Consider the following 17,902-nt stretch of genomic DNA (forward strand, 5'->3'; position numbering starts at 1 on the left):
CACGCTTGTACAACTTAGCTTCATATATTATATCTTCAAGTGTGAATACATTAAAAATAAGTAATAAATATAGATAATATCAAATTAAGCTCACTTGACTCACAAGTATTTGCCAAAAAATGATTCCAGGGTTTTTAAAAACTGTTTGGCTATTTACTCTATGTTTTATTACATTTTAACAAATGTTGTACTTTTTACTTTTAAAAAGGAATAGAGTTATTTTAATCTTCAATTTCAACTCAAAAGCAATTTTATAAATGTAAGTTTAATAAATGTTTTCCTCTTGGGATTATATTTTCGAAAATATGATGCTGCTCTTATGGCGGCATTAATTTTCTGAAGGAAGTTTCGTTTTTTGATACGTAAAGAGATAGTGAAATAAACAGTGATATAAGATCAACCACTCTTTCAACTAAAATGTCATTGCGCCTTCTTGAGGTCATGCCAAGTGTTCTAAATCTGCCAAAAAGGATTTTATTGGTCACAAAGTTTGACTTTCTCTAATAGCTTTATTTCTTGCCAAAAAGTTTGTAATCTAACGATAGTGAATTCTTCTTTTAAAAAAATAATTTTTATATTCGGGTAAAAAGCGTAAGTTTTGGCAAGGATCATCTAACTTTTGGAATTTAACCAACTTTAATAATATTTTCATTGTTGATTTGACACCACAAAGTATTTTATAAGCTCAAGTACTGAAATGATGCTATTCACATTAAAAGAGCACGATATAGTGTAATTATGTTTTAATAAGAATATTTGTTTGCCTTATAATTCGTACTTCATACAGCTTTTAAAAAATACTTTGTGTATCTTTGTCATCAAAAATGAGTAAACATTCGTTAACTTTATGAATGAATGCCAAAAATGTTCCATCTAAAATTTTCAATGAATACATTTTAATCTAATAAGTGAAATTTAAAGTGAAACAGGATATGGTGTTTTAAGTATTCTAATAGAAAAGAAAGATGTAATGGGATAAGGAACCAATTTTTGCATGGATACTTTTTTTTGGAATATTTTTTTTCGTGTATGATGCAGTTAAAATACTGGCAAACAGGGAATTTTTGACTTTGAGATATTTTTAGTGGATTGTACTATGTTTGCTCTTTGCCCCAATTCGATTGAAAACGGTAAATTGTATTTAAAAATAATAAACATGAAATTCAGCTGTTTAGAGCATCTTAACCTGAGGCACACGCCCCGAGGGGCACAGAAGAATTTCAAATCAGACGTGAATGCTTAGAAAAAAATATCTAAGAGAAGCTAGAATTTGCTTTTTTTTTTTTTTTTTTTTTGCTTGGCTTTTCCTTGTCATATGCAAATATTTCGGACATTACTGCTTTTTTTCGTTCTTTTACCCTAGTGTTCATCCCCATATCTTAGGGGATCTGGAATTTTCGCATTAGCATATGCAAAGTCAAACTATCCAGCAATGCATCGAAAATGACCCGAGATGTAATCGCTCAATTACAATCAAATAGCTTTATTAAAATTGTTTCGATCGGCAATAACTTGTTGAAAACACAGTACTTTTAGTTCAAATTCTTTCTTTTAAGTTTTCTCGATGCCACGTGTAATGCGTAACTTTCTGTAATTGTGAACATCTGAAATCCACTTTCGATAAACGATATTTTTTTTCTTATATGTATTATTAAAAAAAATAAAAAAACTATCTTTGGTAAAAATATAATTTTTATACTGTATTGATCGTCACATTAACGCAGCATCCGAAGTCTGCACGCCGGTGCAAATTACCTCCGACTTTTGTTTTATCCCAACGAAGTATAGTTTCATTCAGTGTTGCTAAAAAAAAAAAAAAAAAAAAAAAAAACTCAAGCATCAGCGAAACAAGAAAAAAACGAGACAAATGTCATCATGACATTACATTATTCATTTTTTTTAAAATTAGAATCTTTTCGGAAAGGTCGTGGTCCCGAACATTCCGGATTTGTGGTCCCATACTGTATAGTTGTTTAATGCCTTGCAAAATTTTAGGTATAACTTTTAGTGAACATTTAAAATGGAAATGCCATGCTGATGAACTTGTAAAGAAATTAAGAGGTAGAATATATTGACTTTATCTATTGAAAAATATAGTTGGGAAAAAGTTTCTAAGATGTTTATTTTATGCTTGGATAAACTCAATAATTACGTATGTTATTTGTGCATGGGGAAGTGATTATGAAACAAATCTCACCAATTTAAATAGAACCTATGCAAAAATTTTGAAAATAATTTATGGATCTAAGCAAGAACTTAATAAAAACGATACTATTTTACAAGAGTCAGAGCAAATCTATAACATCAGAGAAATATATGCACAGAGAATATTGTATTTTTTACATAACAACAATAACTGGATTGAAATTAATGAAAAACAATATAATACCCGAATTTCAGGTAAACAATATAAAGTTATAAAACCAAATAAAACGATTATTAAAAAGCAAATCTTTTACTTGGCACCGCGGCTGTTTAATGAACTAACGGAAGATGTTAGGAATGAGAAGAACTTCAAAAAATATAAACTAGGGGTCAATGAATATGTACAAAATAACGACATTCTATCAATAATTAACTTTTAGCTGATAAAATATACTGACTTGCCAACCGGGGGGGGGGGGATTTTGTATTGTATTTTTTACACTATAAAATGTTTCAATGCGAGTTATTGTGTTTTTTTCCCTAGTGAGTTAAACAATCAAATGATTACTATGTGTGAAATATTTATTACTTGTGTAAAATTAGTTTGTAAATATTACTGTTTAATACATATTTGTGTTTGTACTCCATATTAAACCAATTAAATAACACTGCCGACAGTGCCTTCGGCGCTCTTTAGTGTTGAATTTACTACGAACTCATGTTGAACTATAATCAAGATTTTCTTAATGTTTTGTTATGACGTTTGTAATTTATGTTTTATAATTTGTATGTTTTAACTTTACTTTATTTTATTTTGCTTACTGTTATTGTATGTGTGTTTTGTTAATAAATCTTATCTTATCAAACAGTTTTATGTGCAAAAATGCAAATAACTGTACTATACCTGGAGAACCTAATTTCAATCGTTTTATTTTTTATTTTTTGAAAATCTATGTTATTTTGTCACACACATTATATTTATCTCAATAAGCGGTAATGCTGCGTAGTTGAGGATTTGTTTTTTCTTTTGCCCATATAAGCCGAAGAATCCGATTTTCCATCCACCGGATTACTTTTGGTCTCCGTTAGTTAGGTTAAACGAAGTCGTATTGTTCTGTATTAAGATCATTTGGCTCCGAACTCGCAACAATTATTGTAAAGCACCAAATGAAGAATGTCGGTTGTTTTAGAAGTTTGGAAAACATAGTTTTACATTTGTTACACTAAATATTGCAATGGGCTCCTGAATCCCAAACTATGGTCTGGCCTGCCGGCCATAGTTTGGGCAGCACTAGTCTAATGTATTAAATATAATTGAGTGACTCTATGTTGATTAGTATTACCTAATTTAAAATTTGCTTTTGAAAAAAAAACATTGCATGGTTTATTTATACAACGGACAAAATTATAAAAAAAATCTTTAATTATCTCATACTTTAAATAGCTTGCTTTCAAAATTAATTACCCAATCTTTCTAAATTAAGGTTTTCTTGTGATAATATTTATGTTACGTGATTAACCCATCGGAAAATATATATGACTGATTTATCTTGATTTATAACATAAAGCTAAAATCGACCGAAAAACATTTTTATTCTTTCAATGTTTCTTCATAAATGTGGATAAAAAATAGAAAAACCGCCAAATTACCACAAAGAAAATATTGGTCTAAAAGGCTGCAGTAAGTATTTGTTTTCTTAAAGAAGGTTTTTCGGGAACTTCGGTAAATCCATTTAAGCTATCTTAATGGTTATGTGCAGTTTATGCGCGAAAGAGCTTTATCGACTCATCGGGTGCTTTATAGCAATGGTAACAAAGTATTTCGTTAAGAATTATGGCCACTATTTTTTCTATACTTAAGACTGAATTGCTGTTTCTGACAGTGGCATTGCAGGAAGTATTGTTAACTATATATTGGACCTGAAATCTAATGCTTCACGTTTTATATCGGTACGTTTTCTTTCTCATTATTTAGTTATGTACTTTCAAATTTCGTAAGGAATTTGAAAGGTATGTAAGTAATTGTATAAGAAAACACTCTTATTTTATAACCTGCATTTTAGGGCTTTTTCTCAACTTATGCACCTATAAAGGTAAGATTTCAGCGAAAAACTAAGGCAAGAAATTAAAAACAAACGGAACGTGCGTCGTGCATTGCTACTTGACGGACACGTAACTGCAAAAATAAAGGAAAAATAAATTATAAAATACCACGAAAAAACGAATTGTCATATCTGCTGTCAATAGTTTTTTTTATTTTAAAACCGTATTTTACTTTAAAGCGTTAAGTTAAAATTTAAAAAAGAACGCCATGGCTAGTTGCAATGGGTAAAAACAGCGATCAGGTCTACTAATTGTTCATTGAGAGACGCGGCTACCTCCAATACTGTATAGAGCTCGAAAGAAAAATAGAAAAGGCAAAATATATGCATCGAATTATTGGTCACGTAATATGTCAATTGGCACGATAAATCGTTTTATTTTTCTGGTACATTTTGCGCTGAAACTATCTCTGAACTGTAAGTACTTTATTTTGCATCACTATTTACCTTCCAATTTTTTAGAATTATTAACAATATTAGTAAAGCATCGTAAAAATAGCATAAAACTTAGCATTAAAGTATGAAAGCATAAATACGGCATCATTTTGCCGATATTTTCAAGGATTTCGACATAACTCCATGTTAAAACATTTCTTTCGACAAACTGTATAATACTGTTTTTTTGGTATGGATTTGAGGCTCCACAGAGAGCTTTTCGCTCGAAGTCTGAGTCCTTAGAAATATTTTCTGACACCCAATTTAATAAATTTAATTCAAAGCAAAAATTAGTAAATAGAGAGCAAGTACAATTATTGGCTTAGTAAAAGCTAAGACGCAACAACGACAAATGGCTGGCATGTTTTCCCTGAAATTAGTGAAAGAAGCATGTTTTCTTCCAATGCTTTGCTTTAAAATAGATCATGTGACTTGGAATTTTTGCCTCACATCACTTTCTTTATTTTATTTCTTCTCAATGGTAGCTACTGTGATAACTGAACTCTAATAACGAAATATTTAAGCTGTCGGTAATCATGTTTTATGGTTTAACAGCCATACAGTAGATAAACAAGTATCAATGGCTTAGTAATTAAATCTTAAGGTCTACTGTTATAAGTAAAATCTTTAAGCTTTTATTTATTTTAATTGACTTCATCTTTTTCCGAAGGAAGGTAAAAATCATTTTTCTTTGATAATACATTATTTTGTTTTATAGTATTACTAATTAGCTGCCAAAGCATACGAAATTTATCAATACTGATATTATTGCATCATTTACTTCTCTCCACTTGTCGACCATATTATTTTTAAATTTATAATTTTTTTTAAAGCTTACTTACCCTTGAGAAAAATCAGCAACACCACAAGATATATTCCACATAATCTGGTGATTCTATAAACAAAACATATCATACATTTCAACTTAAAGTTATAGCAATTTTTTCAAATTATATGCGTTCAAAAATGCAACAATGTATTTTGAAACAATTTAGCACCTTTTTTAAAATTATTATTGAGAAAAATGAAAATACTTTTTACTCCTTTTAAGTTTAAAGGGTGGGCTTCAATTTTAAAACAGCATTTTTCCCTATTTTTTTTTTAAATTCACATTATTGAGAAGGACTGGATTCATAATATATTTAACACGCAAGTGCTAATTCAGATAATTGTAGATAAACAATTACCCGATTTTTTTTACTGAATGCAAAATTAACAATGAATTACCATATTGATTCTAACATTTATCGCACATAGCTACAAATCGAAAGTTAAATAAGGGGGAAGGGGGGAGGAGGACCAACATACATTCTCTGCATCAAATTGTCGATACTTTTTGCTGTTGTATTTCAATATGCCGTTTCACTCTGGTTGTTTTGAATTCGTTTCATTGATGCGTTTCAAGAAAATCTTATTTAGGTTTTGAAGGGACTTTCAGAAAGTACAATCGATCTCGTAATTTTTTCCTCAAAAATTAAATTTTCTGTGATCATCACTCTTCCGGTTAAAGCGCTGCTTCGCTAAATTACAGGAGCAAAAAAGTCGATTCCTAGAACTAATGCTCAATTTTCTTCACAAAGCTAGACTTCAATTGAGATATTAATGAAAAAATAAATATCTGCCTTAGCCATGGCTTAGGTGCGGTAACTTACTGCTAAATGTCCAAGCTTTGCCTTCAATTCGCAAGTCGAACGGCACCATGTTTCAGATACTCGCTGGTGAGATAAATTTATTTTATCTGCCGATTTGTTGGCACTATCAGTTTCCATGACATGACATCTGCCTCCAGCTCGTTTGTTCACTATTCCTGACTGAGGCGTTCTAATAAGAACGAGACTGCAGTCTCAGGATTTGATAACCGGGCTGTCTCGTACATTGCATACAGTTCTGCCTTAGCTTTGGCTTAGGGGTGGTAACTTACTGCTAACTATTTTTTGTGTTTAGAGTAGCTTACCGTACAATACATTACTACCAAAATATTGTTTTTTAATAAATTTTAAGCATTATAGCTGATTGATATATACATTTTTTTCCCACGAGTACGATTTTTTTCTTTAAATCAAATACTACATTACTTCAACTTTTCAATGTTGTAATGTTTGTATTAACAGCTTAGAAAGATAATCGAATTAAAAAGCAATAATTATCCATACTGAAACACATTTTTTTAGCTTTGTTTTAGTGCCTGCTTTTTACGACACCAATGTATTTTAAAAGAGCGGATTCGCTTTATGTAGGGTGGCATTTTATAAAATTACTTATATTAATTTAATTTTGTTAGAATAAATTTTAGCAACAACAAGACCACATACCACGGTATGGTTAAGATGAGCAAGTCTGGCTTTAACCTTCAGTCTGGATGACCTAGAGCCCATTCTTCTTTGTCCAGTCTGCATAGCGACTGCAACTAGTCTGGAATGCAGTTGGTATTCCATGTCCAAACCTCTGTTCAAAATAGAGCCATAGCCATATCTGAACGGTTAAAAGGAAAAACAAGAGGAAACAAAAGTTGTCAAAAACACAAAATGGTCTATAATAACTTTAACTTTTTGTGAAAATAAAAATCCCTTAAAAAATTATTGTGAGACATTTCTAGCTTTTTGTACTAATTCCAGTTTTAAGGAAAGGAGAAAGCTTTAACATGTTTGTTCTTTAGATAGTTTAGAAATTAATGGAAATGTATTAATTTTTGTTCTTGCGTTAGTTTTTGGAGCATGTTCTAACCACCGTTAGAATTTATTAGTTGATGATTGCTTTTTGAAATGAACTTCAGCGAATTATTTGTTAATTTCAGTTTTTTTATTAAAAATGTATAAGTAAATTTCCATTCTAGAGAAATTAGCACGCAGAAGTTTACGATAAGACTGTTTAAAATATTTACTTTTATTTAGCCACTTGAATTCAATTAACTTTTACTGTATTCTTGTTTATCTTTCCATCGTTATTGATATCTTGATGCTTATTTTATGTTTAAAAGTACATTGCAAAAAAAAAAAAAAAAAAAAAAAAAAAATTGACTCATTAATTTAAAACGATTTATTTCCTATCCAGATACTTTATGTAAATAACAATCGTATTAATTATTTTTACTCGCAGTGAATTTAAAGAATAACATACATATTAACTAAACATTTTTAGTACTTACCCTTGACGAGCTAAAAATCTTTGAGGTAGGAACGCTGAAAAATTCTTGTAAAAGACAACAGCTATGCTAATAGAATCATTCACTGAAAAAAATGAATCACTGTTAAAAGAAAAAAAAATACTAATAAAACAAGCTAACGCACAAAAAATGAAAAAAGTAAGAAATGCTTCAGATGATTTAGGATGTATTCCACTTTAGTAAGTTGATAATTGTGATAATCTTACACAAGTTGAAGAAGTGCGATTGACGTTGGTTATTAAATAGGTTTTAAATCCTTGAGTTCGTGAATCTGCTATTTGTGCGATTTGTGTTAGTTTGAAGCACAGGTTTACGCCTTTATGTTGTTGTTGAAACATATATGATAATTCATTATTTTTTACTATGTACTCATTCATTTGTACAATATTGCAAAAGAGACGTATTTAATTGCATGAAAACCAGTTTCATATTTTCATCGGAAAAATTACTGTTTTTCTATAGCATTGTCTATTTTAATGTACCTTAAAATAAAAGCTTTAGATATATATGTTAGCTTAGGTACTAATAAAGTAAATTAAGTAAGAGACTCTGCACAATTTTTAACATCAATTGTCGGCATGCGTATTTTTAGAGTAGCTTTTTTGGAGTGAATTACTAATAATAAACTCCTAATTCTACCTTTAGAGAAAATACTCCAATATTTGCATTTCGGGGAGTTGATTTGAATGCAAATAATTAGCCTGAAAATCATATTTAAAACTCGATTTCTTTTTTTTTAATTTCGAAATTAATTACGAGCTGGTGAAACGTTACTATCTAGTCTGTTTATGTACGGGCATATCTGTGCATTTCAACTGATTGGATTTTTTTTTGAAAATCTGATATGGACACCACACTACTTCCTGTTATATCTATTAAATGATCCATGTTTTTTAATAATTCAATGAAAAAATGGGGGGGGCTTGCACCTTGTACGCGCCCATTGCAGGAAAAGAGAAAGCCAAAATATGGCTACGAGTGCCCACTGGAGTAAGCAAAGAAACACTTTATATATTTTCACCCCTAGTTTTTTGATGTAAAAAAAATAAATAAATAAAAGTGTTTTACATAAAAAAATTTCTCACAATTGACATTTTAACGTGATTCAATTGATAACTCTTTAAATATCTCCAATAGCGCCAAATTGAAACCAAATATATTGCCAATCTGGCAAAAAAACGCCTAGTGCGCAAAGGTGGTGACAAAACTTGTCGACCAAAAGTTTGGCGATATATCATTAAGTGTTAGCGAAATTATAACATAACTTGAGTTTGCAGTGAAACTAATACTGATTTTCAACAAAAAAGTGTAAGAGGCACCTTTCGGAACATCCGAAAGCAACTCAAAGGGGTGGTGTGCCATTAGACCCCATTAAGAATCTACATATCAAATTTCAACTTTCAACGACTTACCAATTTTGTTATATGCGAGTGTATTTTGTGTTATGCGAGATACGTACATACAGATTTCACGAGAAAACTTGTGGTAATTAACAAGGAGATATGTCTGGCGTCCATACGTTCTTAGTACATGCACGTGAAGAAACGCTGAAAAACTACTCAAAATTCATCAAGGAATAAGCAAAGTGAAAATGTAGGTCGATATTTGAGTGAAACTGTTTGAGAATACAGTCCATGCTTTATCATGTAAAAGGAAACAAAAAAAGCAAGTCGTCATAATATAGTCTTTAAATTAAATTTGAAACAAGTAATTACATTCTTGTATGTTCTCAATGATCCAGGTATTAAAATCAAGCTCAACCGTATCTGTAAGCCATAATGGTGGAGGATACTCCTTTATTTCCCTCGTAGCTCTCTGTGTTGGAAATTTCAAGCATCGTTGCCCTTCATTTTGTACCTGGCCAACTTCTAAAACTGAAACAGGAATGTTAATTTAAAATTAAAACAAACATAAAGCATAAATGATTAAACACAAATTCGGCCCAACATTGAAATGATGACTTAGTTAAACATAATCACTTCAATTTATTCCAAAGTTACGAAAATATATCCTGTTATGTGTCCTGTTAAAATATATCCCCCTTATATATGAAATTAGGAATATTATTTTAACATTCATGTTTTGTTAAAGTCCATGCTTAACATTTGATCTAGAAAAGGGTATGAACAAAAAAAAAATCTTACCTAGGGCAGATCTTTGAAAGATGTGGAAAGCATCACTGTTTAGCGAGGATCCGTGCAGAAGGCCATGGCTGAGTATTTGTTGATGTAGTTTAATAACATGCTGTAAAAATAAAATAATTACACTTCATTAAACTTTTACAGCATGTTTTTTATTAGTTTTAAAATATGATGTTAAGTACACCCCTAGATCTTAGATTTGTAGTTTTAAAGGCACAGTAAATATTGAGGAGTAAATAAGACGAAAATATAATACCTACTAATACATTTGTTTTGAATAATGCGTTTATATATTTTTTAATACTTAATTAATAAATAATTTTTTCGTTACATGTTGAGCGATCATGATCAAAGATATAGAGATTATTTTTCAACTTCGGAAAACTAATTAACATTCATCCATCAACCTCTTAGTATTTTAAGGTTATTTATATTTATACCCGTGAGCCACTAATCAGCAAACACTTAAATTGATAGCGGGTACCTAATACAAAACAAAACCAGTAAGTCTATTGTTTTCAAAATTTGTTTCGTGCGGAACTCTTCGATTCGTACGATAGTTTTTGTATATGATACGGGAAATGAGCAAAATATGGAGTAGCAACGCACATGCAATGTCTTAGGCATCCAACTGAAGGGCAGTTCCAAATGTACGCAATGTTAAGGTTTGCTATAATGTTTTGTTCTATAATGCAGAAATTCCATGGAATACAAGATTTCACTTTCCCGTGGCATCTATACTAGCTTAAAGCCCTGGATCGCAGCTTAAGTGGCAACACGTCCGCCATATTGGGGCTAATCGTAACTGCTATGACGATGCAACGTGATTAACTTCTGAATTGTGATTTCTTAACGACTCCATGCCAATCTAGTCAAGAAGCAATACACGCTACTTTCATTGTAGGAAGTAACCGTAGGAAGAAAACAACGTTTAGCCCCAAGATAGCGCACGCGTCGCTACTTAAACTACGATCTAGGAGGGATATAGTATAGCCGACACCGTCATTTCTTGTTACAAGAGTACCACTTGATTGCAATTTTTTTAATGTTTCTTTTTTTTTCTTTTGGAAAGTCGACCATAACTTTTTCCTGCTATGGTTTTTTATGTCCTAATTATTATTTTTGAATGATATGATAAAGTTTCGTGTTCTTAATTGCAATGATTCAATCATAGGTTGATGGCCATCTCTTCACAAATATTGAAAAGCAGGCTTTATAAGCGTTTTTAAGTTGACAGAACTTTAATTTTAATTATATTGTAGCTCACTTTTTTCTCACCGGCTCCGTGAATTATAATCATTGTGACGAAATAACTTCCGTGGGAAATGAATTATTATTTATACAAGCGCAGTACGTTTTTTTTTTCATGAACAAACTATTGAAAACTAACTTGAAGTGTTCGCAGTTAAATTAAAGTCGTCTGTTTTTCTTCTCCTTAGTTTCAATAAGTTATTAAAATATCTGTAGTTATTGCTAATGCAAGTTTTTCTTTGAAAGCACAAAGTTAAAATCCTCCACGGAGAATGAGTTTTAGTCTTCGAAAAAACTGCAGCTACAAATGGGAATTTTCGGAAAAAAAATCAGTTTTTAACGTGCTTTGTTTTCTCGATTATTTTAAGTACTCTAATAAAACAGTTAGTCACGATATTATGCTAGCTAAAGCAGTCAAGTATATCTGCATGTTTAGGCAACAATAATTAGCCATTTAAAATTTCTAACTATAGATCGCATTCGATTATCAGAACTTTCTGGATAACCTAGTAATGTCTCCTAAAGCCAGTGAGTTTGCGCCACATGTAAAACAGTGGTCATGTGTATGACCACGGGGGAAAAGTTGGCTACGATTGTCTTTTTCCTCAATACTTTCCATTATCAATTCGAATAGAATGGTCTGCAATTGCATCGACTTTAAAAACAGAATAGTTCATCAAATTCTTGTATTTAACTAGAACGAAACATTATAAAACATTACGTGTATCAAAAATAACTTTGTCCCGTCTTTTTTGAAGCTACTGTATCGTGATTAAGGAGACAAGTCATGAAAGCATGAAAAGATAAAATTGCTATGTGCTATGATAGTTTAGCAATACCAAAATAAAAATAGCAAAGCTATGACTTATGCAAGAGAACAGTATGAGCTACAGGAAAAGTAAATACGAAAATTATCTTTTGCATTTAATTTTAATAGACTGATTGCAAAAAAATGTACGGAAACAAAACTTGTAATATTATCATGTGCTTCGCAGTTGGAAATTAATTGTTTTTAAATGAGAACAATTTAAGACCTTCGAGACCCAGCGCAAGCATAATGCAGTTGCTTAATTTTGATTATATATGCGTTCATTTCTCTCTCATAATTGTTTAATATAATATTATGTGTGCATATATATTGTTTTTCTAGCTTCTTCCTGGCATATGTTAATTTTCAACTTGTCCACTAAGTATTTTTTTCTACCCACATTTTGATTTTTAAGATTTATCAGTATTAAAACTAGAGCGTATATATATATATATATATATATATATATATATATATATATATATATATATATATATATATATATATAGAGAGAGAGAGAGAGAGTTTGCGAAATACTTTTAACTAGACAATTAGCCATTAAAAAATCACTGTTTTGGCTTGCATCTTTGTATTAAAGGGAAATTAAAGAAAAAAAAACATTTTTTGAAGAGGGAAACCCGTTTTAAGTTGTAAAAAATATTTTTCCCGGCTCTGAAAAATCCTGTTTAAATAATAATAGTACGTTTATACGATATTTGTAAGAAAGTACGAAGGCTATCCCATTAAAATGAAATTTTCTTTTTCAAAAGAAATATAACGACTTTCATGTGTTCAAAGCAAGAAATTCTCCTTACTTACGGACTGCTTCTGAATCAGCTGAGGTGAATCTAGCAAGAAAGAAACGATATCCAGGAAAACCTATAAAAGGGAAATTCTTATGAGGATTTTTCTTCTCCTAACAACACTTTTTCTCATAAAACTATGTTCAAATCCTTTTACGTGCTGTGGAATCAACAAAAATTCCTAAAATATTTTCGAAGTGGAATATATCTTAAGCATTTTATGGAAAAAATAATATATTAAGTTTTAACATTTTATTTAAGGTCACCATCTTTTAAATTACGAAAGGAATGATTTCAGAAAATAAACTTTAATGCATGAATGGAGAAGAAGATTCTTTTGTACATTATATACAACATCAGCAGATCTAGCATCAATTTTTTTTAAATTTTCCCCCTCATTCAGATAGACTCGTTTTAACTGGACGTTTGCCAATTTTATATCATTCGTGGGAAGACTGTAATTGATATTATTTAGTTTTGTTTCAAGCAACGATTGAAAAGCAGATATGAACAGCTAATAAAAAAAAGGCACAATTTGTTCCGTCCTTTCTTTTTGGCTGTTTATAGGTGTAATTATTTTTTATGTCATCTGTGAGTTGCTATGTGTGCGTGTTTGACTGTTACATTATATAGATATATAAAAACATATCTTATAAAATCGCCAAAAACCTTTTTGACGCACAATTTTTAAAAAGGTGTAAAAAGTAATTTACAAATCCAACAAGAACATAAATACTAATTTCATTTTTAAAAAACATTTCGAATGAACAAAAATAATACACTAAACTTTAAAGCCTTTTTTCAAGCCTAAGCAACATATAAAAAGCTTCAGTGAAGAAGATTAAGATCTCCGTCTGTAGCGCACATCAGAGATAAGTATAAGTGATATGCATCGGATTGAGAAGAGAAAGATGCGATGATCGTTATTTAATCTTCGTTCAGAAAAGAATTACACAGAATATGTCAATGAATAAAAAACAATTTGCGGAAAATGCTTTCACAATGGGAGTGTCGTGGAATCAAGACACATTTTCAGGGAATATTTTAAAAAATCACTTGCGATCTTAAAGTTTAGGTACCCAAAACCATCCCTATATACACATTTTATATATACAGTGTTATTTATTGATTAATACCAAAAGGCTGCAATAGTTTCAGCCTAATGCTTTACAATATTTTAGACAACAATCACTATATATATACATAATTTTCGAGTCTATACTTATGAAGTTGGGACCATGCACTACATCCTTTTTTTCTCTCAAAAATCACGAAAAGGTTTGTGAATTCGGCAATCCCTTTAATGGGGTACCAAAAAATAAACGCATGTATATATATTTTCATTTCGCACTTTGAAAAAATATTATTTTTTCCTACTATCAGAACAATCTCTGTGATTCAACACTTGAACCAGTTTTTACTTATACTTCACTCTTCTGCTCCCCAATCATTTCAGAATGACGCTGCACAATGCTATATTGCAAAATATGTTATATATTGCGCCCTGCCTCACGTTTCGCGCTTCTCCAACTACCTTTTCATTTTTAGTCTTTTTTTTTTTTTTTTTTTTGCTAGGAAATCGAAAACATATGAAAATCTTATACTTAATGTTAATATGCTGAAAAAACTATACAATCCGACTATTATTACACTGTAAAAACGTGCCATAACTATGAATCAAGCCAACATTTATATATTTTATAATTTCAGCAGGGATCATTCCTTATAGTCACAATACAAAGCATCAACCCTTAGACATCTGGTTCCAACACTATCCTTATATTTCTGATGCATTTAGATAAATAATAATAAACTAATTTATTACAATTAACATAGAAATCTGAAATGTCTTCTCTAAACAAAAGATTTTCATTGCTTAGCATATTGACGCAAGACAAACTTAAACGATCATTTTTTTTAAACATTTAAATCTTATTTTGAACTAAATATAAATTTGAACTAGATAAGGCTTACAGTTAAATTTTTCTCCGTTTTTTACTTGAACTTTATTTAGATATTTAACCCTGGAGTAAAAATATAAATAAAAATATAAAAATATATAAGCAAAAATATTTATCCTCTATTTTTTTTCTACATGCCAATTCTACGAAATGTAAAAATGATTTGCAATAGCAGCATAAAAGGATCTTATAAAGTCTTGTGGAAACCTTTGAGTGTTTACATTAATTGTACCTATTTTTCAAGTGTGTCTTCCATCCCAAAACTATAACTTTAAATAATACTAGAAAACAAATTTTAAATCAAATATTATTTTTGTTGCTAATTTTTTGTTCCAAGAATAATGAATGCAACAAATATATATCAGTTAATATAGCACACAGTTTGCCAATTTATTTACAAAAAAAAAATGTTTCCAATACTTTCATTTACCTGAGAGTTGTTCTTAAATTGACTTTCATCATTTCTTCCGTGTTTCCTTTGATAATCGTGCAGACCTTCAAGCAGATCCACAACAGGCTCTCCCTCAGCAATATGGAACCGATCCCTCATATTCCATAAATATGACTTTAACTCCAGCATCAAGAAACCCACTTCCGTGATCAAATATCCCATCCGGAGACTCTCAAACTGAAATAAAGAAGTTCAAAAGAAACAAAAATCGAAATAAAGTTTTAAGACACGAGAAAATAGTTCTGGGTCTGAAATGGGTAGGAAAGTTAAACATCGTTTTTGGTTTTCCCCCCTTCAGTGTTCATTCGGTGGAAGAAGACAATTTCCTTAGAAGTGAGTACTGACTGAATTAGTTTCGATTTGGTACACTTTTGTATTTTATTACACAGATAAGTGCTTGCAGTGTAAAGTATACGTTTGAAAATGGAGTGAGTTTTCATGCATTGGAAACATGTTAGAAATATTTTTGGTATTTTTTTGGGGAAAAAATACGATGTTTTTGTTTGATGTGACTTAAGAACAGTATTAATCTTTTGAAATGTTTTCACATTTTAACAATCCTACATCAGGACAGGAGCCCCAACATCAGGACATTTGCAGATTTAATGGAAATAATTTATTACACATTTTTTCAAATCGGGAAATGTTTATAAATTGTTTTATTGAACTTTCTTTCTTTGTTTTCCAACTATTAAAAATTGGCAGAATTTAATTTTAACCAATTTTTGTTAATATTATTTTTAAAACTTTTATTGGGTTAATTTTTAGTTAGTATATGTGTTGAAACATCAATGACTTTGAATGGGGACGCGCTAGATTTTAAAAAATGGCTCATAAATTACCTGTTTTATCGTACACTAAATGGAACTGAATTGACAGAGAGATTACAAACTTATCATTTTGATCAAGTTTTTTAAAAATGTAATGTGGAAGTGTTTATTTTTCTTTTTGATTGGATAAATTAATTTCGAAGAAATCTGTCATTCTCATTCTTTCTACGCGGTTCAAATCCGCGTCAAATTTTTTTAAATAAAATTCATGCACAAAATTAGAGTAACGGATCATTATTTTAAATAGTTTTGGATTACTTAAGAATGAAACAGTTTTTTAAATACGTGTTTTATCTCGGAACATTACATTTTTTTTAAAGAAAGAGACATGGTAATAAGTGGCATGAAGCGCAAATTATGTTAAATGTGTTGTAGCATTAAAGTGAGATTTAACTCACGTGATTTTTTAGAATTTAATGATTGTGAGATTGACATACTAATTGAGAAAAAAAAATTGAACAAAATGCACAGAAAAGTCGTTTTTTCTTTAAAATCATCAGAGAACAAATGTCAGTTTAAAATACTTTTGTACGCATTAAATGTAGCTTATCTGGTATTTTCGATTTAAACACATAGGTAATTCGACATCTGAAACACGATCTATACACGATTTTGTCATCCTTGACTGATCGAAAAGTATATTTGAAAGAAGTTAGATAGGTAAGAAAGCTAAAAAAAAAGAGTTACAAAGAAACATTTCATGTGTGAAAGGTGTTTTTTTATTGATACATAGATTATTTTAAAATGTGCAACCTTTCAAATCGACTAAGGTTTAACGTGATTGACTACGTGATTATGCTTTGGAGAAATACTATCAAGTTAAGTGCATGCAATGTTAAAAACAAAACTTTAATCCTATTATTTTCCCATATTTCGAGAGTAAAATTGTGTTATTATGTATCGAGATATATAAACTTTTATGCTTATATTATTGCGACCTACCATATTGCAATGCATATATATTTAGAAATGAAACTATGGTTTAAAGTAATTTGGTTGTTTTATCATGTCCAGGCACAATACAAATACCAGAAGTTGATTAGTTTAGTGTTCTTGAAAACAAGTTTAACTCCGTAAATGATTTTAAACCCTTACCTTTTCTTTAATTGCAAGAAATTCTCGAGATAAGCATCTAGAGTAATCAGGCTCACTCCAAATTGCTTCATTGTCATTCTTCAAACTACAATGCCTCCTAACTTCCCCTGCAAAATTTGAAGCTTTATTATTGTTTTTTTTTTCGTTCTTTAGAATTCAAATCGAAATCAGGCTTTTCGTTTTTTCAAATAAACAATAGTGAAAATTGTTTATTACATTTCATCGAAATAGAACTAAGTTTTCATAAAGTAAATGAACTTTCAATTTCTCTTTCCCGTTTTTAAGTGAAGTATAATTTTATTAAAAATAAATGAAACTTTTTCTAGTGCCAATAGCAATGGCGTTTTTAGTAAAATCTACATACTTGAATTAAGGTAGCCGATAGCTATTATAAATGTTGGTTTCACACGTTATAATTAAGTTACTAAGCTGCTGAAAAATTAATGAATTAGAATAGATTTTCAAATATCTGAAACATTTAAAAAAACTGTTGTACATTGTAGATCACATGAAAATAAATACATTTTTTGAGTGGTGCGGAGAGTGTTGAGAAAACAGCAGGGGGATTCACGAATTAAATAACGAACTAGGTTTTTTAAATATTGCTTGGGACGTAAGATACCAGCGTAAGATTAGCACTCATTCTAATAATCAAATATTATCATTCATTGTCATTTTGCTTTCTAGGGTAGCTAAAACAGTCAAGTGAAAAAAAAA

The 17,902-nt window shown here is 30.2% G+C and overlaps 1 protein-coding gene across 1 annotated transcript in view; it reads right to left on the reverse strand.

The window, feature by feature from the left end:
- LOC129223105 (uncharacterized) overlaps positions 1-17,902 on the reverse strand; it is a 188,650-nt gene that overhangs the window by 53,307 nt on the left and 117,441 nt on the right. Inside the window, 8 exon segments of the mRNA XM_054857672.1 lie at positions 5,525-5,577; positions 6,995-7,154; positions 7,828-7,909; positions 9,561-9,719; positions 9,990-10,089; positions 12,865-12,924; positions 15,240-15,437; positions 17,186-17,292. Coding sequence (XP_054713647.1) covers positions 5,525-5,577; positions 6,995-7,154; positions 7,828-7,909; positions 9,561-9,719; positions 9,990-10,089; positions 12,865-12,924; positions 15,240-15,437; positions 17,186-17,292 — 919 coding nt within the window.

Source organism: Uloborus diversus, chromosome 5 (assembly GCF_026930045.1).
Source record: "Uloborus diversus isolate 005 chromosome 5, Udiv.v.3.1, whole genome shotgun sequence".
Classification (NCBI taxonomy): domain Eukaryota; kingdom Metazoa; phylum Arthropoda; class Arachnida; order Araneae; family Uloboridae; genus Uloborus; species Uloborus diversus.